The 25020-nt window shown below is 48.7% G+C and overlaps 1 protein-coding gene across 1 annotated transcript in view; it reads left to right on the top strand.

Moving 5' to 3' along the window:
- Positions 1–22584, top strand: part of PDIA5 (protein disulfide isomerase family A member 5) — a 90655-nt gene extending 68071 nt beyond the window's left edge. Inside the window, exons 12-17 of the mRNA XM_061167006.1 lie at positions 5790–5860; positions 6411–6571; positions 9739–9869; positions 15920–15990; positions 21821–21955; positions 22358–22584. Coding sequence (XP_061022989.1) covers positions 5790–5860; positions 6411–6571; positions 9739–9869; positions 15920–15990; positions 21821–21955; positions 22358–22438 — 650 coding nt within the window. The 3' untranslated portion in view covers positions 22439–22584. The remainder of the gene's footprint in view (positions 1–5789; positions 5861–6410; positions 6572–9738; positions 9870–15919; positions 15991–21820; positions 21956–22357) is intronic.
- The last annotated feature ends 2436 nt before the right edge of the window (positions 22585–25020 follow it).

Genomic DNA, 25020 nt, shown 5'->3' with positions numbered 1-25020 from the left:
GACACTGTGGGGCCCCTGTCCCCGGGAGGAACAAAGTGAGCATAGACTGAGGAAGTTGGAACAGACAGAAATTGAACGTGTGTCTCAATGCCATGTGGAGCTGAGCTCTGCAGGAATGACCTTGCAGGAGAGAGGAACTTTTGTCTTAGCCAAAGTGCTCAGATGGAGGCAGGAAAGCTGTTTGCATGGCCCAGTGGCTTCTGGGGAGGAGGGGTGTGTGTGAGAGGGCTCCTCTGGGGAGGAGGGGTGTGTGTGAGAGGGCTCCTCTGGGTAGGAGGTGTGTGTGTGAGGTTCCTCTGGGGAAGAGGGGTGTGTGTGAGAGGGCTCCTCTGGGAGGAGGGCTGTGTGTGAGAGGGCTCCTCTGGGGAGGAGGGGTGTGTGTGAGAGGGCTCCTCTGGGGAGGAGGGGTGTGTGTGAGAGGACTCCTCTGGGGAGGAGGGGTGTGTGTGAGACGTTCCTCTGGGGAGGAGGGGTGTGTCCGAGAGGGCTCCTCTGATGATACTGGTGTCAGTCATCCTTCCTTTCTTTTTTTGTCCCAATTCTTTTTTTTTTTCAATTAAAGTGTAGTTGATTTACAGTATATTAGTTTCAGGTATGCAACATAGTGATTCAGTATTTTTATAGATCATACTCCATTTAAAGCTTTTGCAAAACAGTAGCTGTACTTCCATGTGCTCTATCCTTGTTGCTTATTTTATACATGGTAGTTTGTATCTTTTCGTCCCACACTCTTATCTTGCCCCTTTTCCCTTTCCCTCCCTACTGGTAACCTCTAGTTTGTGCTCTCTGTGAGTCTGTTTCTGTTGTATAAACATTTGCTTCTTTTATTGTTTAGATTCCACATATAAGTAATTAACATAGAGTATTTGTCTTTCTCTGTCTGACTTCACTAAGCATAGTACCCTCTATGTCTATACACATTGTTACAAATGGCAGAATTTTATTATTTTTATGGTGGGATAATATACCATTGTATACATGTACCACATCTTCTTTATCCATTTATCTGTTCATGGACAGTTGCCTCCATGTCCTGGCAGTTGTAAATAATGCTGCTATGGGAATTGGGATGCATGTATCCTCTCAAATTAGTGGGGTTTTTTTTTCTTTCAAAATATATACCCAGGAGTGGATTTTTTGGGCCATTTGACAGTTCTATTTTTAGTTTTTTGAGGAACCTCCATACTGTTTTCCATAGTGAATGCACCAGTTTATATTCTCACCAATGGTGTACCAAGGTTCCCTTTTCTCTACTTCTTTGCCAACATTCGTTGTTTGTGGACTTTTTTAATGAGAGCCATTCTGAAAGCTGTGAGGTGATATCTCTTTGTGGTTTTTGATTTGCATTTCTCTAATGATTAGCAATGTCTTTGGGGAAATGTCTGTTCAAGTCTTTTGCCCAGTTTTAACTCAGATTGTTTGTTTTTGATTTTGAGTTATATGAGCTGTTTATGTTTTGTATATTAACCCCTTATCAGTCATATCATTTATAAATATTTTCTTCCATTCAGTAGGTTGTCTTTTCATGTTGTCAGTGGGTTACTTTGCTACACAAAGCTTTTATGTTTAGTTAGGTCCCATTTGATTATTTTTGCTTTTGTTTCTTTTGCCTTGAGACAAATCCAAACAAATTTTGCTACAATTTGTCAGTGTTCCACTTGCGTTCTAGAAGTTTTATATTTAGGTCTCAACTCTGTTTTGAGTTTTTTTTCATGTATGGTGTGATAAAATGTTTTAACTTTATTCTTTAACATTTAGCTGTTCAGTTTTCCCTGCACCTCTTATTGAAGAGACTATCATTTTTTCTTTGTATAAATTTGCCTCCTTTATCATAAATGAGATTAATTGATCCTCAGTTCAGTTCAGTCGCTCAGTTGTGTCCAACTCTTTGCGACCCCATGAATCGCAGCATGCCAGGCCTCCCTGTCCATCACAAACTCCCGGAGTTCACTCAAACTCATGTCCATTGAGTCGGTGATGCCATCCAGCCATCTCATCCTCTGTCGTCCCCTTCTCCTCCTGCCCCCAATCCCTCCCAGCATCAGCAGGGTCTTTTCCAATGAGTCACCTCTTCGCATGAGGTGGCCAAAGTATTGGCGTTTGAGCTTTAGCATCAGTCCTTCCAATGAACACCCAGGACTGATCTCCTTTAGGATGGACTGATTGGATCTCATTGCAGTCCAAGGGACTCTCAAGAGTCTTCTCCAACACCACAGTTCAAAAGCATCAATTTTTCGGTGCTCAGCTTTCTTCACAGTCCAACTCTCACATCCATACACGACCACTGGAAAAACCATAGCCTTGACCATAGACAGACCTTTGTTGGCAAAGTAATGTCTCTGCTTTTTAATATGCTATCTAGGTTGGTCATAACTTTCCTTCCAAGGAGTAAGCATCTTTTAATTTCATGGCTGCAACCACCATCTGCAGTGATTTTGGAGCCCAGAAAAATAAAGTCTGTCACTGTTTCCACTGTTTCCCCATCTATTTGCCATGGAGTGATGGGACCAGACGCCATGATCTTAGTTTTCTCAATGTTGAGCTTTAAGCCAACTTTTTCACTCTCCTCTTTCACTTTCATCAAGAGGCTTTTTAGTTCCTCTTCACTTTCTGCCGTAAGAGTGGTGTCATCTGCATATCTGAGGTTATTGATATTTCTCCCGACAATCTTGACTCCAGCTTGTACTTCTTCCAGCCCAGCGTTTCTCATGATGTACTCTGCATATAAGTTAAATAAGCAGGGTGACAATATACAGCCTTGACATACTCCTTTTTCTATTTGGAACCAGTCTGTTGTTCCATGTCCAGTTCTAACCGTTGCTTCCTGAACTGCATATAAGTTTCTCGAGAGGCAGGTCAGGTGGTGTGGTATTCCCATCTCAAATTGATCCTAAGTGGGTTTATTTCTGGGGTTTCTATTCTGTTCCATTGATCTCAGTTTTTGTTTCACTATCATAGTGTTTTGATTACTGCAGTTTTGTAGTGTTGTCCGAAGTCAGGGAATGTGATATCTCCAGCTGATTTGTTCTTTTTTTCTCAAGATTACTTTGGCAATTCAGGGTCTCTTGTGGTTCCATATAAATTTTAGGATTATTTATTCTGACTCTGTGAAAAATGTCATAGTCATTTTGATAGGGATTGTATTAAAACTGTAGATTGCTTTGGGTAGTATGGATATTTTAATAATTAATTAATTCTTCTAATCCACAAACACAGGTCATCTTTCCATCTCTGTGTATCATCTTCAATTTTTCATCATTGTTTTATAGTTTTAGATTATAGGTCTTTCATCTCCTTAAGTTCATTCCTAAATATTTTATATTCTTTTCAATACAGTTTTTAAACTGTTTTCTTGCTTTCTCTTTCTGATAGTTTGTTATTAGTATAAAGACAACAACATATTTCTGTGTATTAAGTTTATATCCTACAACTTTACTGAACTCACTTATTAGTTCTAATTGTTTTTTGGTAGAGACATTAGGGCTTTCTATATATAGTTTCATGTCATATGTAAATAGTGATGATTTTATTTCCTTTCCAGTTTGAATGCCTGTTATTTCTTTTACTTGTCTGATTGCTATGGCTAGGACCGTGTTGAATAAAAGTGGTGAGAATAGACATCTTTGTCTTGTTCCTGATTTTAGAGGAAAGGCTTTCAGCATTTCACCACTGAGTGTGATGTTAGCTGTGAGTTAGTCATGAATGATGTTTATTTTGTTGAGCTGTGTTCCCTCTGTGCCAGCTTCGATGAGCATTTTTATCAAGAATGTACATTGAATTTTGTCAAATGCTTTTTCCGCATCTATTGACATGATCTTTTTGTTAATATGTTGTATCACTTTGATTCATTTGCAGATATTAAACCATCCTTTTATCCCTGTAATAAATCCCACTTGATCATACTATATGATTGTTTATATATATTGTTGAATTTGGTTTGCTAATATTTTGTAGAGAGTATATTACATCTATATTCATCATAAAATTAGTTTGTAGTTTGTTGTAGTGCTTTTACCTGGTATTAGTATCAGGGTAATGGTGGCTTTGTAGAATGAATTTGGGAGTGTTCCATTCTCTTCCATTTTGAGGAGCTAGTTTGAGAAGAATAGATATTAGCTGTTCTTTATATGTTTGGTAGAATTACCCTGTGGAGCTATCTGGTTCTGGACTTTTGTTTGCTGAAAGTTTTTTTTTTAATTATGAATTCAACTTCACTAGTAGTGATCAATGTGTTCAGATTGCCTATTTCTTCCTGATTCAGTCTCCAAAGATTATGTTCCTAGAAATTTGTTCATTTTTTTCTAGGTTGTCCGATTTGGTGTATAACCATAGTAGATTTTTTTCATATCTCTGATAATTGGTTGTTATTTCTCCTCTTTCATTTATTTGAGTCCTTGTTTTTCCTTAGTGAGCCTGGCTAAGGTTTATTAATTTTGTTTATTTTTTTAAAAAAGCCATCTCTTGGTTTCATTGATCTTTTATATTGTTTTCTTGGTCTTTGTCTTATTTATTTCCTCTCTGATCTTTGTTATTTCCTTCATTCAACTGACCTTTGAGTTTGCTTGTTCTTCTTTTTCTAATTCCTTTAGATGATAGATTAGGTTCTTTATTTGAGATTTTTCTTGTTTCTTGAAGTTCCCCTTTATTGTTATAAACTTACGTCTTAGAACTGCTTTTCTGCATCCCATAGATTTTGGAAACTTGTGTTTCCATGTCTCGGTATTTTCCGATAGCCTTTTTGATTCTTTATTGGCCTGTTGATTTTTTAGTAATGGCATGTTGCTTGGTCTCCATGTATCTTCCTTTCTTGTCTTTCTTTTTCCCAATAATCAGCAGTAGAATCATGGTGCTCTAAGCTCCCAAGCAGTAGCACACACTACAAGAAGGCCAGGTCACATCCCTGCATCCTCTTAACCTTGTCTGTGTGTACCCACCCCAGCCAGGTTTCCCTTGAGAGTGGTCTCCAGCCTGAACCAGTCTGGTCCTACTGGCCTCATAGCCCCTTTTGCTAAGATGCTAGAAAATACTTTTTCTGCTAAAATGAAAGCAGTTTAAAACTGTCCTCTTATCACCTACAGAAAGTAGGTGATGCTTCCTTTTTAGTGTATCAAATGTTATTATTTGTAACATTATTGTGTTCAAGTGGTTGTACGGAGAAGAGGGCAAAGCAAAGCAGTCTATCCCAAGAAAATGCCATTTGTTTGGAAAGGACAAGTGCTTATCATATCATACCACCTCCCTTGTGGGGGCAGTCAGAACTTGATTTTTTCCCCATACTCTTGCTTTTGTGAATTCTTATTCTCAGTTCAAGGCCCAGTTCACTTCAGTCTGCATGGTGCTAGGAAGCACATGCTGCTGGTGGCCGTGGCCTCCAGCTAGATTGCTTGAGTTTTCAGCCCAGCTCTGTGACCTGTGGCTGTGTATGTAACCTTGGGCAGTCATCCACCCTCTCAGTGCCTCAGTTTTCTTATCTGTAAAATGGAGATAACATAGTTCAGACCTTATAGGGCTGTCATGCAGATACAGTCACCTAGAGCAGTGCCTGGCACACGGGACCTATATACATATCACCAGCATTATTGATGTAGTTGATTCATTTTTGCCCCTTGTGCCCCTCCCACCCCCAGTGGATCAGGCAAAAGCTTTCTTTTCTCCGAGCTGGTACTGTTATTCTTTTCTCCTGGGTACCCCTGGTATCTAGTACTAGGACCCATCTGTTTTCTGGAGGCGGGGGACATCCTTGGAGCCTCCATGCCATAGGGATGGTTTCTCTTGATTTCTTCCCACAGGGTGTGGACACTGTAAGAAAATGAAGCCAGAGTTTGAGAATGCAGCAGAAGTCCTCCACGGAGAAGGAGACGTAAGCTTTCTTTCCTTAATCTCCTCCGTTGCTTTCTACTAAATTTGTATCATTCAGTAATACGAACCATTAGGACAACTTTCCCCTGCAACTCTGTAGCAGCTCCTCAGCTCCATGGAGCCCTGCAGGATTTCTCTGTCCCCGAGTAGATGTGTCTTAGTCAAGCAGATGGGGCTCCTACCAGGGGTGGAGCAGTGCTCAGAAACTATGGGGTCTGGTTCAGAGGAATGTACCTGGAGGTACCCATCCAGGTGACCTCTGCCAAGGTCATGGGCTCTGGGATGAAGCCCCACAGTTCTTTTTCTGTGGGACCTTGCCTGTTGAGAACAGCCGCAGTCTGCTCCACCTGGTTGATGGGGGCGATAACAAGGCCTCATCTCAGGCCACGATGAGACTGGTGCCAGGGTCCAGTTGCTCCTGGGGTGTATGGCGTTCCCACCCCAGGAAGCTCTGACAGGCCCAGGGTGGGCGGCGGCTGGCGTCCGGGCTCCTCTTCTGCCGGCACCGTGTCTGAGGCTGTCATGCATGGTTGGCCTCTCCCCTGTCCCAGAGCTCTGGTGTCCTTGCAGCTGTCGATGCCACCGTCAACAAGGCCCTGGCAGAACGATTCCACATCTCCGAGTTTCCTACACTCAAATATTTTAAGAATGGAGAGAAGTTTGCAGTGCCTGCGCTCAGAACAAAGAAGAGCTTCATTGAGTGGATGCGAAAGTGAGTCCCATGGTCTCGATAGCACATGCTGGTCCCTGGCTGTCGGCCACTGGACAGGGCCTTGAGGAGATGAAGTAAATTTAGGAGCCTCTGACCTTGACTCGGGGCCCGGGAGCCAAGACAGATAGGGCTTCCCAATCCTTAGGGCACCTTGGGTGTGCTGACCCCGTGTCCTCATCCAGCAGGTCACAGTAATCTTTCTAGGCCTGGTGGCATCAGCTGCCGGAAGCCATGTGTTTCTTTATTAGGACACCCTTCCCCAGTGTGCTAGCCCCCGGTTTCATCATATACCCTTTATTCCTTTCATTGGAACCTGCAGTTATTTGCCTCTTCCCCTCCTGTGAGAGGACTAACTGGGCCACCACACAAGTGCTTTCTCCTGTCCTTACCCCTCCCCCGAGACACACACCCATACATAACTTGAATATTTGAGAATACTTCCCCATTTCTGCACTGAGGGAAAGGTAAAGTCCAAGAAGACACTCTCCAGCCTTTGCAGAGGCCCCTGGTATGTGGCATAATCATGCCCATGTGAGAACCAAGACTTGAGAGTCACACAGTGACGCGAGAACTGTGCAAAATAGCAGCATCCAGGGGCAGTTACTTTGTCAGAACACTGGTCCTCAAACTTGGGTGTATGTAAACATTACCTGGTGTTGAGGTGCTTATTGAAGTGCAGATTCTGAACCTTTGATTCGGAAAATGTGAATGAAACAATCAGTGATGGGGTTTTGAGAAACGCCAGCTTATGGAATGGGAGCAAAGTTACCACTCGGTTCAGGAGAGGCTCCTGGCAAGAGGTGAGTGGACTGGTCAGGTCCTGGTCTCAGCCCCTCCAGTCTCCTGCTGATCACTAGGGGTGGATGCCCAGAGTAGCCAGGCCTTGTCTTAGGAGCAGAGGGAGCAGTGGTTCATCTCCAAGAGGAACGAGACGCTCTCTCTGCCGGTCCTCTGCTGCAGGAGGCAGATTGTTCTTCACACCTACCTCTCTGGCCTCGCTCTGCTGCCAGGGCTGGTTCCCTGGAAGGACTGAGCAGGACGGGGTCTCAGACGAGGTCCCTGGTGCTTGCACTGTGGTTAGAGAGCTGGGGCAACCAGAGGATTGATTATTGCCAATCCTTGGTCCAGAGGACTGGACACAGATAACGAGCATGGACGGTCTCTGTCCTTCCTGTCCTAGTCACCACCTGAAAAGCACTAGGGTAAGAGCATGGGCTTTGGAGTCTGAGAACCTTGCACTCAGGTCATGACCCTGGCCCATTTACTTGACCCTGCTAAGCCCCAGTTTCCCATCTGTAAAGTGGAGATAATACTTTTCCCATAGACTTGTTCAGAGAATTAAATTGGATTATTGTGCATGGTGTGTGGAAATACTCAGAGGAAGCTGGTTTGTTACTGATGCCAGTTCTCATGTAGTGCTGTGACTGATGGTGCCACCACCTAAGTGCTGGAACCTCCCAGCCTTGGCAGCATGCTTGTATAACTGTTGCCCTGTTTTATACTCAGATCCTACCGAGGCCTATCCCTATTTCCTTGGTTCGGAGTGGTGAAGTGCCTTTCCTCAGAACAAATTGTGGTTCTTTGGGAGCTCAAAAGGAATCCACCAGCCAGAGCATAATTTAACAGCAGATGCTTTGAGGTGATGAGGGGCTGAGGCCACCAGCAGAAGGATGAGCAGATGGTGTCGGGTGAGGCTGATGGTGCCTCCAGGCTTGTGCATGAATAACCCAATCGGGTGACTAAGATGTGCCCACCAGCAGACCAGCCCAGGGAGGCAGGATCCTGGGACAGAGCAGAGCAGAGGGTTGGTGGGTGGTGTCAGCTGAGGAACCCAGGATGTATGAGGGGATCTGGAAGGCAAAGAACGGGGCAAGACAGGAAGTCTGGGAGGGGCCAGTCACAAGAGCTGGGGTGCCATTAACCAAACGAAGAAGGTGGGGAAGAAAACTGTTTCGGGAGGTGTGGAGGAAGGGGAAGAGTTCTAAATCTTGTTGGGATTGGGGTGACAGTTGGACCTCCAGGTGGAGATACCCAGAGAACACCTGGAAATGGGCTTGGATGAGAGGTCAGGGCTCGAGTCATCCTCAGTCTAGGGGGTTATGGAAGCCACGCAGATGGATGAAACCTTTTGAGAATTGCAGGAGCATGGAGATGGAACCAGAAGAAGAGAAGGGGCTTTGGGGAAGGTTGGTGGGGGGGTGGGGCTCTGCAGGTGCCTGGAAGGAGGGCTTCTGAAAGATGAACCTGAACTTGAGGCAGCTGGCACTGTACTGTGCTGACCTCGCTGGGTACGAGGCCTGAGGTCTGGCGGGCAGGAGCCGTGTGGCACCAGGAGAAGCAGGAAGTGCAGGCAGGGAGTGGATGTGGCCGCATGGGTTCCGGACCACTCCCCAGAGCCACTTATCAGAGAAGGGAGAGAGAAGCGCGATTGTAGGAAGGGGGTGAAGGGCAGCAAGGGTTTTAAAAGGCCCTGGAGATCTATACTTCTGTGAGGCGGAGTGGAGGGAACCAGTGGACAGAAGTAGACTGAAAAATTGTGAACCTTTATCTAATGCCTGTCCTTTATGTGCGCTTACAGGCCCTCAGCAACTGGTAGTTGCTTGACTGACTAGGTGCTTTACATACTTTGTCTCTGTTCTTCTTAAGGATCCCAGGGAGTAGGTATCATTGTACTCATTTAACAGAAAGGAAAATGGAAGCTCAGAAGGGTTTGGTAACTTAACCTAAGGTCATGCAGGTGATTGGTAACCTGGATTTGAATGCAGACCCACCTCACTCTTTGGCCCATGCTCTCTCCACCAGAACAAAGGCTCAGGAGCAGAAGATCATGGAGTGCTTAGGGTACCAGAAGAGGCAGGAGGGAGGGAAAGAGGGAGCCCAGGTGCTGGGGTTTTCCCCAGGGCGAGGAGACGACTGGAGAGGCTCCTTATCCCCCAAACAGGCTCAGGTCCTTCACACCTTCATAGAATGACTTCTTAAGAGGCTCCTTGGAGGGAATCTTTGCAGATAGTTTACATTTCTTCCTGTTTAAATTGAGGATTTAAATACAGTTTTGGAAAGGATGCAAAGTGATTTTCTCTTATATGCTCCCCTGAGTGTTTGGGGGTTGGGGAGTGGTGGAAGCACTTCTCTCAATGACTGTCTCCCCTCCACTCTGATTCCTTTAGCCCCGAGTCTCCCCCACCCCCAGACCCCGCCTGGGAAGAGCAGCAGACCAGCGTGTTGCATCTGGCTGGGGACAACTTCCGGGAGACCCTGAAGCGGAAGAAGCATGCCTTAGTCATGTTCTACGCCCCATGTAAGTTGCTGGGGCGCTCACTGAGGGGTGAAGGATGGGGTGAGAGGATCCCCTAGGGACCTGGGCAGCCACAAGCCAACTCTGGGCCATTTTCTCTGTGAGCAGGGCTCTAGTTTCATTCCTGGCTGAGGTCCTTCAGAATTCAGGGCCGGCTGGGTTGGGCTCTGTTCTCACAACAGCCCTAAAGCCCTCTGCTTCTGCCTGTGCCTGGGGCCTGCCTTGTATTAACGATTACTCAGCCACCTCACGTCCCTGGACTCTCCCACCCCTGGCTTCCTCCAACCCTCCAGCCATTGACTTCACCTTTGAACCCTGGCACTTCGCAGCTGGGAATTCAGCCCGCCTCATTAGGCCTCTGTGTTCCTGTCTTTCTGAGCGCTGCCAACCCAGCCTCCTCTCCCTGACCTTCTAAAGGTCATGGCTCCGAAGCCATGGGGTTGAAGCTGTGGTGGAAGTTCAGTCACATTCTCTCAGAGCTCCCCACCGGGATCCCCATTTTAATCAAAGCTTAAGTTGAGGGAATGATGTGTCTGCTGATGTAGGTGTCTGTGATCTCAAGTTTTGTGTGTTCCCATTTTAAAGTTGTTCACTGATTTGTAAAGTAAAGGCTCTTGAATTTCTTGCTCTGCCCTTTCTCCCCCAGGTTACAGCTTAGTGTAATGGAATGGGGATGACAAAGCTCTGTGGAGCGCACTCCATAGAGAAGCAGGTGGCTCAGTCTAGTCCTAGCCTCCCGTCCCTTCTTCTCCAGGAAAGTCTGCTCAGCTCTCACTGTCCTGGGCAGAGGCCTCCTGGCCTAGCCTCCGACCCCACCCTCTTGTGGCTGACGCTTCCTCTGGTTGTGCCTTTTCCTCTGCAAGTGGGCCTTGCACTCTTTCAGTTCCTTACAGAGCTTCCTCCTGTCGTCCTCTGTCCTGAGAGAAAGTCCAGAAGACTGTGTGGATCTTGAGAAGCTGTCTTCCTTCCAGGCAGAGTTGGGGGTGTAGCACTGAGACCGGGAAATGCCTGACTGCCTGAGGCTTGGCAGCAAGTTAATGATGATGGAGCCCTTCCTGAGGCCTGGGCTGATACCCTCTCTTAGTCACAATCCTGATTCAGAGGGTAGTTACTTCCCAGCACCTGGTGAGAACCTGGCTGGAGAAAGCCTTTGACCAGTCATGGGGTGGACTTGAGAGAGTCCAGACTGAATACTTTCCCCAAATTCTCTCCCCTTGCCCCCAGACTTCAGTGGGGACACCTATCCTGCTAGGGTGCTAATGACCTCCTTAAAGTAACAGCTTTGTGCTTCATCTTTGGGACCCAGGATACCCGGGAAAGAGGCCTGGTCCCTGCCCACCTCAAAAGTCTCACAGTCCATCCCAAAGAGAAATAACTAAATGTGGTCCTTGCAGGGCCTGCTGCTGAGCGACTCAGCTGCTGGCAGAGGGCTTGGTGTCTGGAGTCTTCCCATTTCCCTTGCTGCCAAGTCTTGCCCTGAGCTCTGCTCCAAGCTCTGAGACGTGTGTTCATCACTGGACAGGGGCAGGGGGGAGGGGACTACCTAATGGAAAAAAATCTTTAACATGTTTTCAGCAATAAAATCAGTTCACTTCAGTTCAGTCACTCAGTTGTGTCCAACTCTTTGCAACCAAATGGACTGTATAGCATGCCAGGCTTCCCTGTCCATCACCAGCTCCGGGAGCTTGCTGAAACTCATGTCCACCGAGTTGGTGATGCCATCCAACCATCTTATCCTCTGTTGTCCCCTTCTTCTCCTGCCTTCAATCTTTCCCAGCATCAGGGTCTTTTCCAAGGAGTCAGTTCTTCACATCAGATGGCCAGAGTATTGGAGTTTCAGCCTCAGCATCAGTCCTTCCAATGAATATTCAGAACTGATTTCCTTTAGGATGGACTGGTTGGATCTCTCTGCAGTCCAAGGGACTCCCAAGAGTCTTCTCCAACAGCACAGTTAAAAAGAATCAATTTTTTGGTGCTCAGCTTTCTTTTTAGTCCAACTCTCACATCCATACATGACACCTGGAAAAACCATAACTTGGACTAGATGGACCTTTGTTGGCAAAGTACTGTCCCTTCTTTTTAATATGCTGTCTAGGTTGGTCATAGCTTTTCTTCCAAGGAGCAAGCGTCTTTTAATTTCATGGCTGCAGTCACCATCTACAGTGATTTTGGAGCCCCCCAAAATAAAGTCTGCCACTGTTTCCATTGTTTCCCCATCTATTTGCCATGAAGTGATGGGACCAGATGCCATGATCTTCATTTTTTGAATGTTGAGTTTTAAGCCAGCTTTTTACTCTCCTCTTTCACTTTCATCAAGAGGCTCTTTAGTTCTTCTTTGCTTTCTGCCATAAGGGTAGTGTCATCTGCATATCTGAGGTTACTGATAATTCTCCTGGCAGTCTTGATTCCAGCTTGTGCTTCTTCCAGCCTGGCATTTCTCATGATGCATATAAGTTAAATAAGCAGGTGACAATATACAGCCTTGATGTACTTCTTTTCCTGATTTGGAACCAGTCTGTGGTTCCATGGCCAGTTCTAACTGTTGCTCTTGACCTGTATACAGATTTCTCAGGAGGCAGGTCAGGTGGTCTGGTATTCCCATCTCTTGAAGAATTTTCCATAGTTTGTTGTGATCTACACAGTCAAAGATTTTGGGATAATCAATAAAGCAGATGTTTTTCTGGAACTCTCTTGCTTTTTTGATGATCCAGCAAATGTTTACAATTTGATCTCTGGTTCCTCTGCCTTTTCAAAATCCAGCTTGATCATCTGGAAGTTCACAGTTCACATACTGTTGAAGCCTGGCTTGGAGAATTTTGAGCTTTACTTTGCTAGTGTGTGAGATGAGTGCAATTGTGCAGTAGTTTGAACATTCTTTGTCTTTGCCTTTCTTTGGGATTGGAATGAAAGCTGACCTTTTTCAGTCCTGGGGCCACTGCTGAGTTTTCCAGATTTGCTGGCATATTGAGTACAGCACTTTAACAGCATCATCTTTTAGGATTTGAAATAGCTCAGCTGGAATTTCATCACCTCCACTAGTTTTGTTTGTAATGATGCTTCCTAAGGCCCACTTTCCAGGATGTCTGGCTCTAGGTGAGTGATCACACCATCGTGGTTCTCTGGGTGATGAAGATCTTTTTTGTATATTTCTTCCGTGTGTTCTTACCACCTCCTTAATATCTTCTGCTTCTGTTAGGTCTATACCATTTCTGTCCTTTATTGTGCCCATCTTTGCATGAAATGGTATCTCTAATTTTATTGAAGAGATCTCTAGTCTTCCCCATTCTATTGTTTTCCTCTGTTTCTTTGCACTGATCACTGAGGAAGGCTTTCTTATCTCTCCTTGCTATTCTTTGGAACTTTGCTTTCAGATGGGTATATCTTTCCTTTTCTCCTTTGCCTTTAGCTTCTCTTCTTTTCTCAGCTATCTGTAAGGCCTTCTCAGACAACCATTTTGCCTTTTTGCATTTCTTGTTCTCGACAATAAAATAGCAATAAAATAATATATTCTTATTTATCCTATAGGTAGTATATATTGAAGTGAAGTAAAAGGGTTAGTCACTCAGTCATGTCTGACTCTTTGCTACCCCATGGACTGTAACATATACTTAATTTGTATATAAAGAATCTAAATACTGCAGAAAGGTCACATACCTGATAAAGGTAGGTGTAAAGTAAAAAGCAAACACTGTTTGTCCTGTCCCCCCATGTCCTACCTCCCCCCACATCCTCCCTCTCTAGTTTCTACACAGCTCTTTCTCCTGCTGTTTCATTGTTCTCTCCTGTTCCAGAGCCCCTCTGTTTGCTCTGAATGGTCTGGTCATGGTGACTGCCCCTCTTAGGCCAGCTTGGCTGAATTGGAATTGGAATTTTCTGTCCTGTCCTTGGTCTTTGTTCCTCGCTCTCCACTCTGGAAGGCTACTTTAGTTTCCTGCGACACAGAGGTGGCGCCTTTTTAAAGAGCCCACATTAAAAAATCATGCCTCTTCTGGCCCACCTGACATGTCTGGGAAACATCTTCATGCCCTTTCTAAAACAACCTCCCCTCTAGTTATTCATCTGCCATGCTCTTTCTTTTGGATAATGAGAAAATGAGATGTAGCAGAAGACCATTAATCTGAGACCTGGATGCTTCAAATTGATGATAGCAGGAATTTGCACTAAACTGACAGTGACCTTTATGCTTTCAGTAAGCAGAGAAGTTAAAAAGGAGAAATTAGTAGTGATACCAGATTTGGGGGAAGGGAGTAGCTTATTTCCAGCCAACCTGATGTCTTAGCGAGCATTTGCATGCCACTTACAGGAGACCTCTAGGTACTGCAGGGCACACTTTGACGAACTCTCGACCAGTATATCGAGCTCTTTAAATGTTTTGAAAGCTCTATACCATCATTCCTTTGTAGTATTGATATTTGCATGAATTTGAGCCATTCTTCCCTCTATTGGGTCAAATTAGTACCGTGTTCCTATAATTGCCATTGGCATCTGCCATGAGTTAGGCTGTGCTCCGTACTTTGTCTCAGTTCTGGTGTAACTGTAACTAGCCCAGCTCTCTTCTCTACTCCTGTGATGGACGTTGGGAAAATCCTCCCATCACCACCATCCATTCTGCTCTGGGGCCAGCTGGCCACGCCACTAGCCAGGCCATATGGGTGGTCCCACCATATGGTTCTCAGGAACCAGCTCAGGTGCTAAATTCAGATTAAAATTGTAGCTCTGCCTTAATTTGGTTTCATAAAACCCTTTGAAATGCCAGTCATCATTACCTTTATTTTAAAAAGAGAGAGAGCAGATGAGCCAGGCTTTCTCCTTTCTCTGTCTGGGCTTCCCCAAGGCCGTGGGAGGGCCCGAAGGCCTGGTCCGACTGTTGGTCAAGAAGTTAGCTGGAGCCAGGGCTCCCCAGGGGGCATCTGGCCTCTCCCACCTGTGTTTTGACCAGAATTAACTACCACAGTCAGGGAACTCCTTCTCTCAAAGCAGTTCTGTTCTCTTGGCAATTGGGTTCAGTGTCTGGAGAGCAGTAGGGAGAGGTGGGTTTTGGGTTTTGATGGACCAAAGCTGAGGGGAAGGCCGGGTAAGTGGATTTGGGCCAGAGCAGCCTGCAGTTTCTTGGGCTTCCTTCCTGGAGTATGGTGTCCTGGACTTGCCAAGACAGCAGAAAGTGGCCACACACAGGTGGGCCCCATACTGGGGACCTGTCACTGGAACTGGAGGGGCTCGGGGCAGCCCACATGCCGCTGTCCCATCCAGGGCCTCTGGAGCTCTGGTCCTCGTCCCTGGTTCGGGAACCCAGGCCCTGAGAAGCGGCAGTGACTCCGGCGGCTTGTCCTCCTCTTAGCCTGACCTCGACGCTCCCATTCCTGGATCCAGAGTTCAGGTGGACTCTAAGGCAGGAGTGGAAGGACAGCATGACAACCAGGGGTCCTCGGTCTGGGGGTGGGGGCTGGGGGCAGTGTGGGAATCGACAGCAATGCATGAGCTGCCCGAGTCAGGCAGAGTGCTTGCTCCCACCCTCCACTTTCCCACGTGTACCTTTTCAGTCGTGAAGTGGCAGGCTCCGCCATTGTCACTGGGGCGCAAGAAGGAGCTTCAGAACAGGCTCCGAGAAGCCAGAGCACATGTCCTTTTCTTCTAAGCCCAAAAAGCTCCCGCTGCACCCTGGATCAGGCTCTTCTGAACCCTGAGGGCAGCCCTCCATGCAAGGAGCTTGCAGACCAAGACCACAGTGTCTGTGTCCCCCACCCCCAGCCTTGAGGGTGGGTGTGGGGTGGGAGGGTATGGAGTGGGAGGTCCCAGGCAAGAGTGAACCTCACACTGGCACAGGCCTCCTGCAGAGCCCTCGTGCTGACAGCAGATGCACAGTGGAGAGTTTGAGTGGTGGGGTTGATACCTGAACCCTGACGGTGGGTGTGCAGTGGGTGGGAGTCAGATGGATCCTGAAGTCTGTTGGGAGGAGAGAAACTCCTGGAAAGGCCTCTCTGGAGGTTCCAGGCAGGGCTCCTGGCCCCTGTCCTTGCTCCATGTGCAATGCTGTCTCCTTCCCTCTCACACAGGGTGCCCGCACTGTAAGAAGGTCATTCCACACTTTACTGCCACTGCTGATGCCTTCAAAGATGACCGAAAGGTAAGGACACCCTTCCTCTTCATCTCTTGTCCTGCCTTCAGCTTCCCACTACCACCAGTGCCCACACCTTCCTCCCTTCTGTTCAGGTTGCCCTCCCCAAGCAGCTTCTGCTGAGACATAGGGATTTCTGGCAACCAGGATATCCTTTTTTAGAAGGCAGGATAGAGCTGGCTGCATTTATGCTGCAAAATCAACTGAAAGGGATACACTGAACCGTTACAACCCTTCCTTGAAGGAGGGAGTGGTAAAGGGGTCATTTGTTCATTCTTTTTTAATGCTCACATCTTTTTACGGTAGGATTTGTAGTCATGCACTACTTGTGTAATTAAAAGTGCAAATAAAAATATCCCACAAAAGTCAACTGGAGGCGGCCAAGGTGGAGGAGAGCAAGGCCATGGGAACAGAGCCTCATCCCGCCTAAGTGAAAGGCTCCTGCAGTTGCTGACTGATGAAGCAGAAAATTAACAAGCTAGAGCTGCAGATCGGCTTAGAGCACAGGGAGGGGGCCCCAGGCAGCTCCAGCAGACCAGGCAGACTCCGAGGCTGAGGGGGTGCACGGCAGCGAGAAGACCCCAGAACTCAGGCTGGTGCATCTGGGCTGCTGCTAAACTGCATGAGCTGTAAGACTCCAGGTCTTAGATTTCCTTCATCTAAAGTCGCAGCACTGGTTTAGATGGTCTCAAAGACTCTTCCCAGCCTGGGACTCCATCATAGGAACCTGTCCCCTGAAATGCCCCCCAAACATGCTCACACACACCCAAACCCAAAGTCCGATACATCTCTGCCTTATTTTTCCACGTGGAATTGTCAGGCGCAGCCGGGGCAGGTGGGATACAGATGCTGAGATCGCCTTGCACTGGCCCCACGGTGGCAGTGGTGGGGTGGTGAGAGCTGTATAGGAACAGTGAGTCAGAGGAAGCCAGGCACATGTGGGAGGACTCAGGCTCCAGACACCTTCCCTGAATCAGGAAGTCCCGTGGTCACCTGCGAGCCCTGCCTGTGCCCTTGAGACACCCTTCGCCATCAAGAGGGAGTATAAGGACCAAAAACACTTATGTCCTCTCCCTGCCACTTGGCTTGCATTGAGAGGGGCACGGCAGGGAGGTGCTTCCTGTCGTCTGTCTCCCTCACCGCTCCACTCACTTCTGCCACCCTCGACCTGAGCAGGGTGGCTGCTCCCAGTCTGGCTGCTCCAGCATAGCCCGGGCTGCTTGTTCCTGCAGGGCTGGGCGTGCGTTGGTGTGGGGAGGCCTTTACTCCCCAGGACCAGAGCTGGACTGGCAGTCTCTCCACACAGCTCCCATCATTTTTACCAAGAACACTTGGTGCCCTGGGCACACAGGAGGGTGACTGGTGTGGGGGCTTCCCGCCCCCTGGCTGCTCAGGTCTCTAGGGCCTGTGAGGGGATCACACCAGTCCTCATGAGACCAGGCTGGCTGTGCCCCCCATTGGCAGCTGAGGGCTATTCCTTCTCTTCTCCATCCCCCCTGCTGATGCACAGGGGTCTTGTTTCCATGGTGACCCCCTCCTTCTCTGAGATACCGATATGCCTTTGCTTAATTATCTTAACTTGGGCCAGTAATGTTGCTGACCTTTTTCTAGAATTATTCCCCTGTTATTCCTTGTCTCTCCTTCCAAGCCAGGCATCACCCTCACTCATTTTCAGGAACACACTTAACTTCTCTGTCCCAGGCAGCTCGCAGGCCAGCATTCTGGAGACGGCTGTCAGTAGCAGCAGGAAGCATCCTGTTTTCAGCCAGGGGTGCAGGTGCCATGATGGCTGGGTGTCATCCTAGAACTATCAGATCAGAGCCTCGGGGGATGGCTCCAGGAATTTGTGCTGACCATAGGCTGGTGTTTAGGGACCACTGGCCTGACTAGCCCTCTCCCCGTCCTGAGGGATGAAGGCCAAGAAAGGAGGAGCTGTGTCTCTTGCCCAGGGACACCCAATGTGTCACTGACAGCCAGAAGTGGGTCTCCTGACTCCCGATTCTTCCTGACACCCCATGCTGCCACCTGTGAGCCAAAATTGCATTTTTTTCTCCCTCCCAGAAGCTTGTCCCTGTTCCTTCCCCAATCAATGTGCAGTTGGTTGTTCACTTCCATTTTCATAGCCAAAGTCAATATTAGCTCCTGCAGAGATTTATTTTACTGAATCAATAAAAGCCGCATGAAGCAGCTCATATTTTAGCTGGGGAGCCTCCCCCTCCCAGGAGGTTACTGGGGACTTTAGCAGTTGACGTGCTGCGGGCAGAAAGGGCTGCACACTGTTAGTGTTGGAACAGGAGGCGTTCTGGAGGTGGCCGTGAGGACCAGGATCTCAAGTGGAAGGCTGACCCCTGGCCTGGCAAAGTGGGGCCTCTCTCACTGCTCAGCAAAGTGTCCCAGCCCGGGGGTGGGGGGGGCGGTCAGCAGTACAGCAAAGCTCCCGGCCAGGTGCAAGGTCATCCCAGGAGCAGGCCCTGGAGCAGCGGGGGCCCCTCTGTGATTGGCTGGCGAAGCTAGGGTAGCTCTGGCTGTGTGGTGCGTGTTGCGTATCGTCCCTCGAGTTCACAGAAGGGAGATCTCTCCCTGAGAGCAGGGACCTCGTTTTCCCTTGAATCCCTCACAGTCTTGACGCCTGAAATCTCTGTAGGTGTTGACTGGATAAAGAAACTGGGTAACATGTTTGATAGTTCCTAAGTCCTCCTCCTCTTCTGCTGATATTACTTCTAAAGCATTTTGTGACGTCCTCACAGTAGTCTAGTCACCTCAGTATTATTACTCTCTCATTTTACAGATGAGGAGACTGAGTTTCAGAGAGGTTAAATGACTCACCCAAAGCTACCAGATGGAAAGGGGCAGCATCAGAACCGAATGTATAGGCATGGTCAGAGGTCTCCCAGAAGTGGACTCGGGGCCTGGACTCCCCTGCAGGGGATTTCCGGGGAGGTGGTCTTGGGGAGCAGTTGAGGGGATGGAGGAAGGGAAGCCAGAGCAGGTGTGTTAATGAGCAAATCACTGCATGGCTAACTAGGCTCAGTCCCTGGAGACCTCAGCAGGGACAGAGTCGTCCCCCTCGGAGGCCGAGGTGTCCTCAAGCCTCTCCATCACTGGCCTCACTTTTAGCTCCCTTCAGCCGAGAGTTGCAGGTGCCATTGGCAAGTGCTGGACAGACAGGATGTTGCAGGACACTGAGCCACCTGCCGTGGAGCAAATCTAGAAGTTAGTGTACGTTCAGTGCTTCGGGTAAGTTGGTGCAAATCTCGAGTGGGTGTGAGGGGGGCAGCACTTAGGTGACACTGGGGTAGATGTGGAGAGGTTTATTTGCTGCCTTCTTTCCAGAGAGTCTAAGCCACTTCCTGAATGGCCCATGCCTGTCTCCCCTTCTGCTATAGAGACTGAGAGCTGAGGAGCCTTTGCAGCTGGAAGAAGCACTTCGTATATGTAACTGGCAGCTATATTAGGGGATTCGGAATAAGTACCCATTTTTTATTTAGTTGATTTATAAAACCATACACTACATTTCCCACAGCTCCAGGGAATGTATACAAATTAAATTTATAATTTAAAGCGGATGCAGGGAGAGCAGCAGCCTGGAGCAAAGCTCATTAAACATTTTCACAGCCTAGCAGGGGAGCAACAGCCCCTAGACGAGGGCTGCCCCGGTGCACGGTCCCCACGGGCCCGGCCGCTCAGCACCTGCCCTGAGAAATGGAGCCCTGAAGACAGCCAGAGGAGCCTCCGCCTCATGTTCCTAAATAAATCAGGAAGGGATTTAGAGGATGAGCTGGAATTCTCAGAAGCCTGCTGGTACGTGTGGACACAGACAGACAGCAAGCTGACCTTGCCTGAAGGAGACAGCTACCCCACTTTCCTAGCCACATATTGCCTGTGGGAATGCAGGGCAAGTACCCTCAGATTTGGCTTTTAAGGAAAAGTTGAAAAGCCAAACTTTCTATTAAAATCTTTGGGCTCTTTATCTAGGTTGGCAACTAAGTCAGATTCTCTCTTTTTTTTTTTAATTTTCTTTGGGCCAAACAGAAGAGGACTGAGAGTCAAATACCGATTGTGTGCAGAGTTTGCAGACTCTGCTCTAAGAGGTCTCATCGTATAGAGTGCTATGTAGCCGAGGGGTTAGAAGGGGGCTTGAAGGTGGGTAAGTGGGGGACAAGTGACTAGTAACCAGAATGCAAGGCTCACTCTTCACTGCCTGTCAGCCCTGCTCACCTGGGCACAGGTAAATAAGCATGACTGTTGGTGCCCTGCGGGGCTCTCCTGCCTGGAAAGGGGGCCTCCATCCAAGTGTGAATAACCAGCAGCCAGAGAACCCTGTGAGTCACGGCTGTCCAGCAGCTTTAAACCTCCAGCGCAGTCGTAGTTCTGTGTGGGCTCCTGAGTGGGTTCTGGCCCTCAAGGTGCCACGCCAGTTCCTCTCCCGGGTCCTGGCCTGGGCTGGTCCTAGCTGGGTGCTCTTCCCTCGGGCCTTCATGCCGCTGGCTGCCTTATATCACTGATGGCTCAGATCAAATGTTAGCTCCTTGGAAAGGCCTCCTTAGCCATCCTGGTGAAAGCAGCCCCTCTGGCCGTGGTCTACCCAAGCACCCTCTTAGTTCCTTCAGGGCATCCTTTGGACTCCACAGTGATCTTGCTTGTTATGTGTCTGTACTGCCTTCCTGTAGTAAGAATGTCAGTCGCTCGATGGCTGACTTTGTCAAGGTCACCACTGTCCTCGTAGCGTCCAGAGCAGGCTTGGCTTCGTCAATGCCGCCACTCTTGGGTAACGCTTGTGGATTGCTCTTGCCGTTAATCAACCCTCTCCTCTCCCTCCCTGCTCTGTGACCCTCAGCAGGAGAAAAGTTCCCCATGTCTGCTTTACACCCTCTTGTTGGGAAAGAGCAATAAATAAGGAAAAACTGCCCAGCACGTGGAATTTGTTAGATGGGCAAGAAGAGGGCAGCGGCCGATTTAGGAATCTCTTTCTGGCTAAAACCTGTTTGCTTTAGTCATGTTGAACTCTGTCCTGGGTTCTGGAATGTGTTCCCCAGGATGGAGTCTGCTTCTCCCCCTCCATCAGTCCTCCACCCAGGGGTCAAACTTTGCAGAGTGCTTCTGAACCGCTTTGCAGGCCATCCTGGCACCCTGGAGCACCTCCACACACCTCCTGTCGTACCTTGGATTTGCCTCTTTACCCAGCTCCCTGACCAGATTCTGAGCTCCTGTTGGGGACAGAGCCAGTGTCCTGGGCCAGTAGGAGTGCCTCTGATAGCAGCTAACGTGTACTGACCTCTGACCATGTGCCCTTCACCTCCCCTGACTTATCTCACTCCGTCTTCAGGATGTCCTGATAGCCCGAGTATTGGTATTATCTCCATTTTACAGATGAGGATGTTGAGGCATGAAGATGCTAAGTGACTTCCCATAAGTGTTAATATGCAGCCAAGCCAAGACTTACACATGGAAAACTTGACTTCGAAGCTCTTATTCTTGACCTTGCCTCCCCAAAAAAGTGTTCAGGAAATATTAGTAGATGAATGAATAAATCCCACAGTGCCTCACAGAAAGTATCACAAACTTGTAGTGTTTACAGATGCTTTCAAGTCATAATTTCCTTTACATTGTACTCTTGATTTTAAAGGGTAGTCTGAGGGCATTCCTCACCTGTCTGCCTGGGGAATTAAAAGCGAGCATGGGGCTGGGGGTGCTTTGGTTCAGCGTGTCCCTGCTGTTGGGGAGGAGCTCAGAAATCACAGGCTCTGGGCCTCGGGTGCAGCCTGCACACAGAGGATCCAGGCCTCAGCTCTCAGGCTGGAGACCCCCATGCTGAGCCTCCCCTTCTTGCACCCTGCAGATTGCCTGTGTCGCTATTGACTGCGTCAAAGAGAAGAACAAGGACTTGTGTCAGCAGGAGGCAGTCAAGGGCTACCCCACTTTCCACTACTACAACTACGGGAAGTTTGTGGAGAAGTATGACACCAATCCGACGGTGAGTCGTGGGGAGGCACTGCCCCGAGCTCTGTCTGCTGAGGGGCAGGGAAACAGCCACTGAGGGGGCTTCCCAGGTAGCCAGTCAGCTGCGACGCTCAGAGCCAAGAAGGCGAGGCTCCGGCCCGGCTGGACGGGAATCCCAAGAGGTTTTCATACAAGTCCTGGCCCAAGAGCAGGGTGGGGGCAGAGGAGAATTCAGGGTTCCAGGGTGCGGGAGGATTTCCTCACCCACTTTTCAGGGCTTCTCCATAGTCAAGCTTCCCACATGGGCCCGGCCACCCCCTCAGCCACCTCTCTGTGCCCAGAAGTGTGAGCACGCGGAGGGTCAGGAAAGGGGCATAAAGGGAGGGTGCACATCCTCATGGAGTTACAGGTCCTACTCTTCTCTTCTTCCCTACAGGAGCTGGGATTTACCAATTTTATCAGAACGCTCCGGGAGGGAGACCATGAGAGACTAGGAAAGAAGAAGGAAGAGTTGTAATTTCTGCCTCAGAGAAAGCTTTTCCATTACACTGTGAACGATACCTGTTTTGTTGTTCTTTCTGAATTTCCACGTGTTCTGAAGACGAAGTTTTTTATAGCCGCGTGTGGCCGTTTTGTACAATTTTGAAATAAAATTAAACCGATTGTTTGGTGGTGTGGGTTATTTCCACGGAGCCCAAAGGTGGATGCTGTATCCTCCCTCCTCTGTGTCCTCTCCTGGGGGGTGGAGAGCCCCACTCCTCGGTCATGTCTGTCCAGGAGAGACCCTGGGGCAGGCGGGTGAGGAGGGAGGCAGGGATACTGGCCCCAGTCAGCCACTGGAGAGCCGAACAGGGGAATCGGATCACGAGATAGCCTGTTGGACAATGACTGATTGGGGTACGGGGGGAGGTGGGGGGGCGGTGGAATGCATTAGGATGGTCAGGAAAATGGGATTCTGAAGCTTACAGGAACCAAGCATTAGCTTTTTCTGGATCATTGTGGTTTTAGTTTGGGTGTGTTTTCCTGGAATGTATTTGCATATTTCTCTTTCTCTGGCTATTTCTGTCTTCCTGTCTCCATCCCCTCCCAGCTTTCCCATTAAAGAAGACTTAAGTCTCCACTCCAGGGGATGGTGCAATGGTCAAGCCCAGGCTGAAAGGGCATCTAGAGTGGACTAGGGAGTCGGGGGTAGGGGGTGACCTTTGTGCGGCTGCTTGCTCCTCACCCTGGCTGGAAGGGATGGTGTGTGGGATGCGGGGGCGTATACTCAGTGTGAGGATGCTGGTCTGTGAACCAGCTCCCCTCGCCCCATGACAGTAACCTCCAAGCTTTGCAAGCATGCTTCTCAGGGACGGGCACCATCCAGGCCTCACTCTGACACTCTCATATCTCTTTCCTGACTATCTTTCCCACTGGGCCTGCCCTCTGTATCCCTGCATGAGTAGCACCAGCCCTGAGCTCAGCACTTCTACCAGAGCCATGGTTCTTCTCCACAGGAAGTAGAGCAGCCTTGCTCTGCTCTCTGGACTTCAGTGTTCTGCAGCGGTCTTCACCTTGCAATCCTTGGGGTAGTTCGAGGTGGCGTCTCCAGAGCTGCAGCACTGGGCAGCACACTTTGGTGGCCTTACGGGGAGTTGGCCTGTGGGCACAGCCCTGTTTCCTGGACCAGACCCACCCTTGCAGCCCCTGCCTTCCTGCTGATGGGTTCCCAAGTAAGGGGTGGGAGCCACAGAGTTCACTGTGGCAGCACACAGTGCTGTTAAGTGAGCTCGAAGGCTTTGAACACCCTTGTTCTGGGGCAGTGTCCCAACTTCACAGTCCACTCACTGCCTGGTCAGCCTTTTATTGTCTTTAAGCACCCACTTTTTAAAGTGGTCCTTGGTCTCCCTCCAGGTGAATGGGTATGAAAGAAGCACGTGTTTATCTTTACTGATCTCCCCTGGTGCCATACACTATCAGACAAAGAGCCATTTAATCCTGATGCTGAATTTCATATACCCTCTCCTGCAAAGGGGCTTGTGAGAGTGTGTGTGCATATGGGCATGCGTAACAGTTGTTTGGAATATTTGTGGGAGAAACATATTTGTGTCTTCAAAAATGTTTTTAACTGCATCTTTAATGCCTGAGAAAAGCCACTCCCTGGCTGAGGGCCACTGGTGCTCACATTCAAAGCACAGGGCTTTCTTTCCATCTTATTCCACTGTCTGGGCTGGCTTCTGTGTGAGAACTTGAAAGCATTAGGAAATGGCATTCTTCTCCCTCTTTATTTGCAGGATTTGTTAGTTATAGAGCCCTTGTCAGAGTGTCTAGTGTTTGCTATGACTTTGGGCATGACTGGAGCAAGTTCAGCCCAGCTCTGGGAAGCTGCCTCTGCAGACAGAGCTCCATTCCTCCACTCTCCCCCCATGCCCCAGTTCTTGAGCTCTGTGCAGATTGGTTAGAGCATGGCCCCTGGTTAGTCGCATTCCCAGTGGTTGGTTCATTCCCATGCTTGGTTCATCAGGGATTCACTGGTATTCAGTACACTTTGGTGGTGCTCAATAGCTTCAGTTGTGTCCAACTCTTTGCGACCCCATGGATGATAGCCTGCCAGGCCCCTGTGTCCATGGGGTTCTCACCCCTCCCTAACTCTCACTCGAGGACCTGCCATTATCCCCTCAGTTCCCCTAGATCTTACCTTTGCTGGCTGATTTTTCTGCAAAAAGCAAGGGTATAAGTTAGGAAAAAATGGATTCCCAGTATTCATTCTGATGGCTTTGGCATAACGTTCACCTCAGTTTCTCTCCTTTGGGTCATTGCTTCCAGTTCCATTCCCTCCTGGTCTGCCTTACCTTGTGGCCCCCTCTGCTTCTCTCCCATAGGTGATTGCCCATCATCACTAACCCGGGCTCCCAGATCTGGCCACCAACCCTTCCCATCTTCCCCATGTGGTGCCCTCCCTTCCTAGAGATGTTTGGCTTCCAGAAACTCTCCTACGCCAGGCACAGGCAGGTTGGTGCTCTGGGTTCAGGAAGTGATTTGCTCATCCAATGTGAAAAGATGTGTAATCTCATCTAGAAAGCACCAGGAGGTAAAGCCTGGGGCTCACGTGGCTTGCCC

The sequence above is a fragment of the Dama dama genome, chromosome 19, assembly GCF_033118175.1.
Source record: "Dama dama isolate Ldn47 chromosome 19, ASM3311817v1, whole genome shotgun sequence".
In the NCBI taxonomy this organism is placed as follows: Eukaryota; Metazoa; Chordata; class Mammalia; order Artiodactyla; family Cervidae; genus Dama; species Dama dama.
The sequence above is the reverse complement of the archived record's forward strand: the minus strand, read 5'-3'. Positions and strand labels throughout refer to the sequence as shown.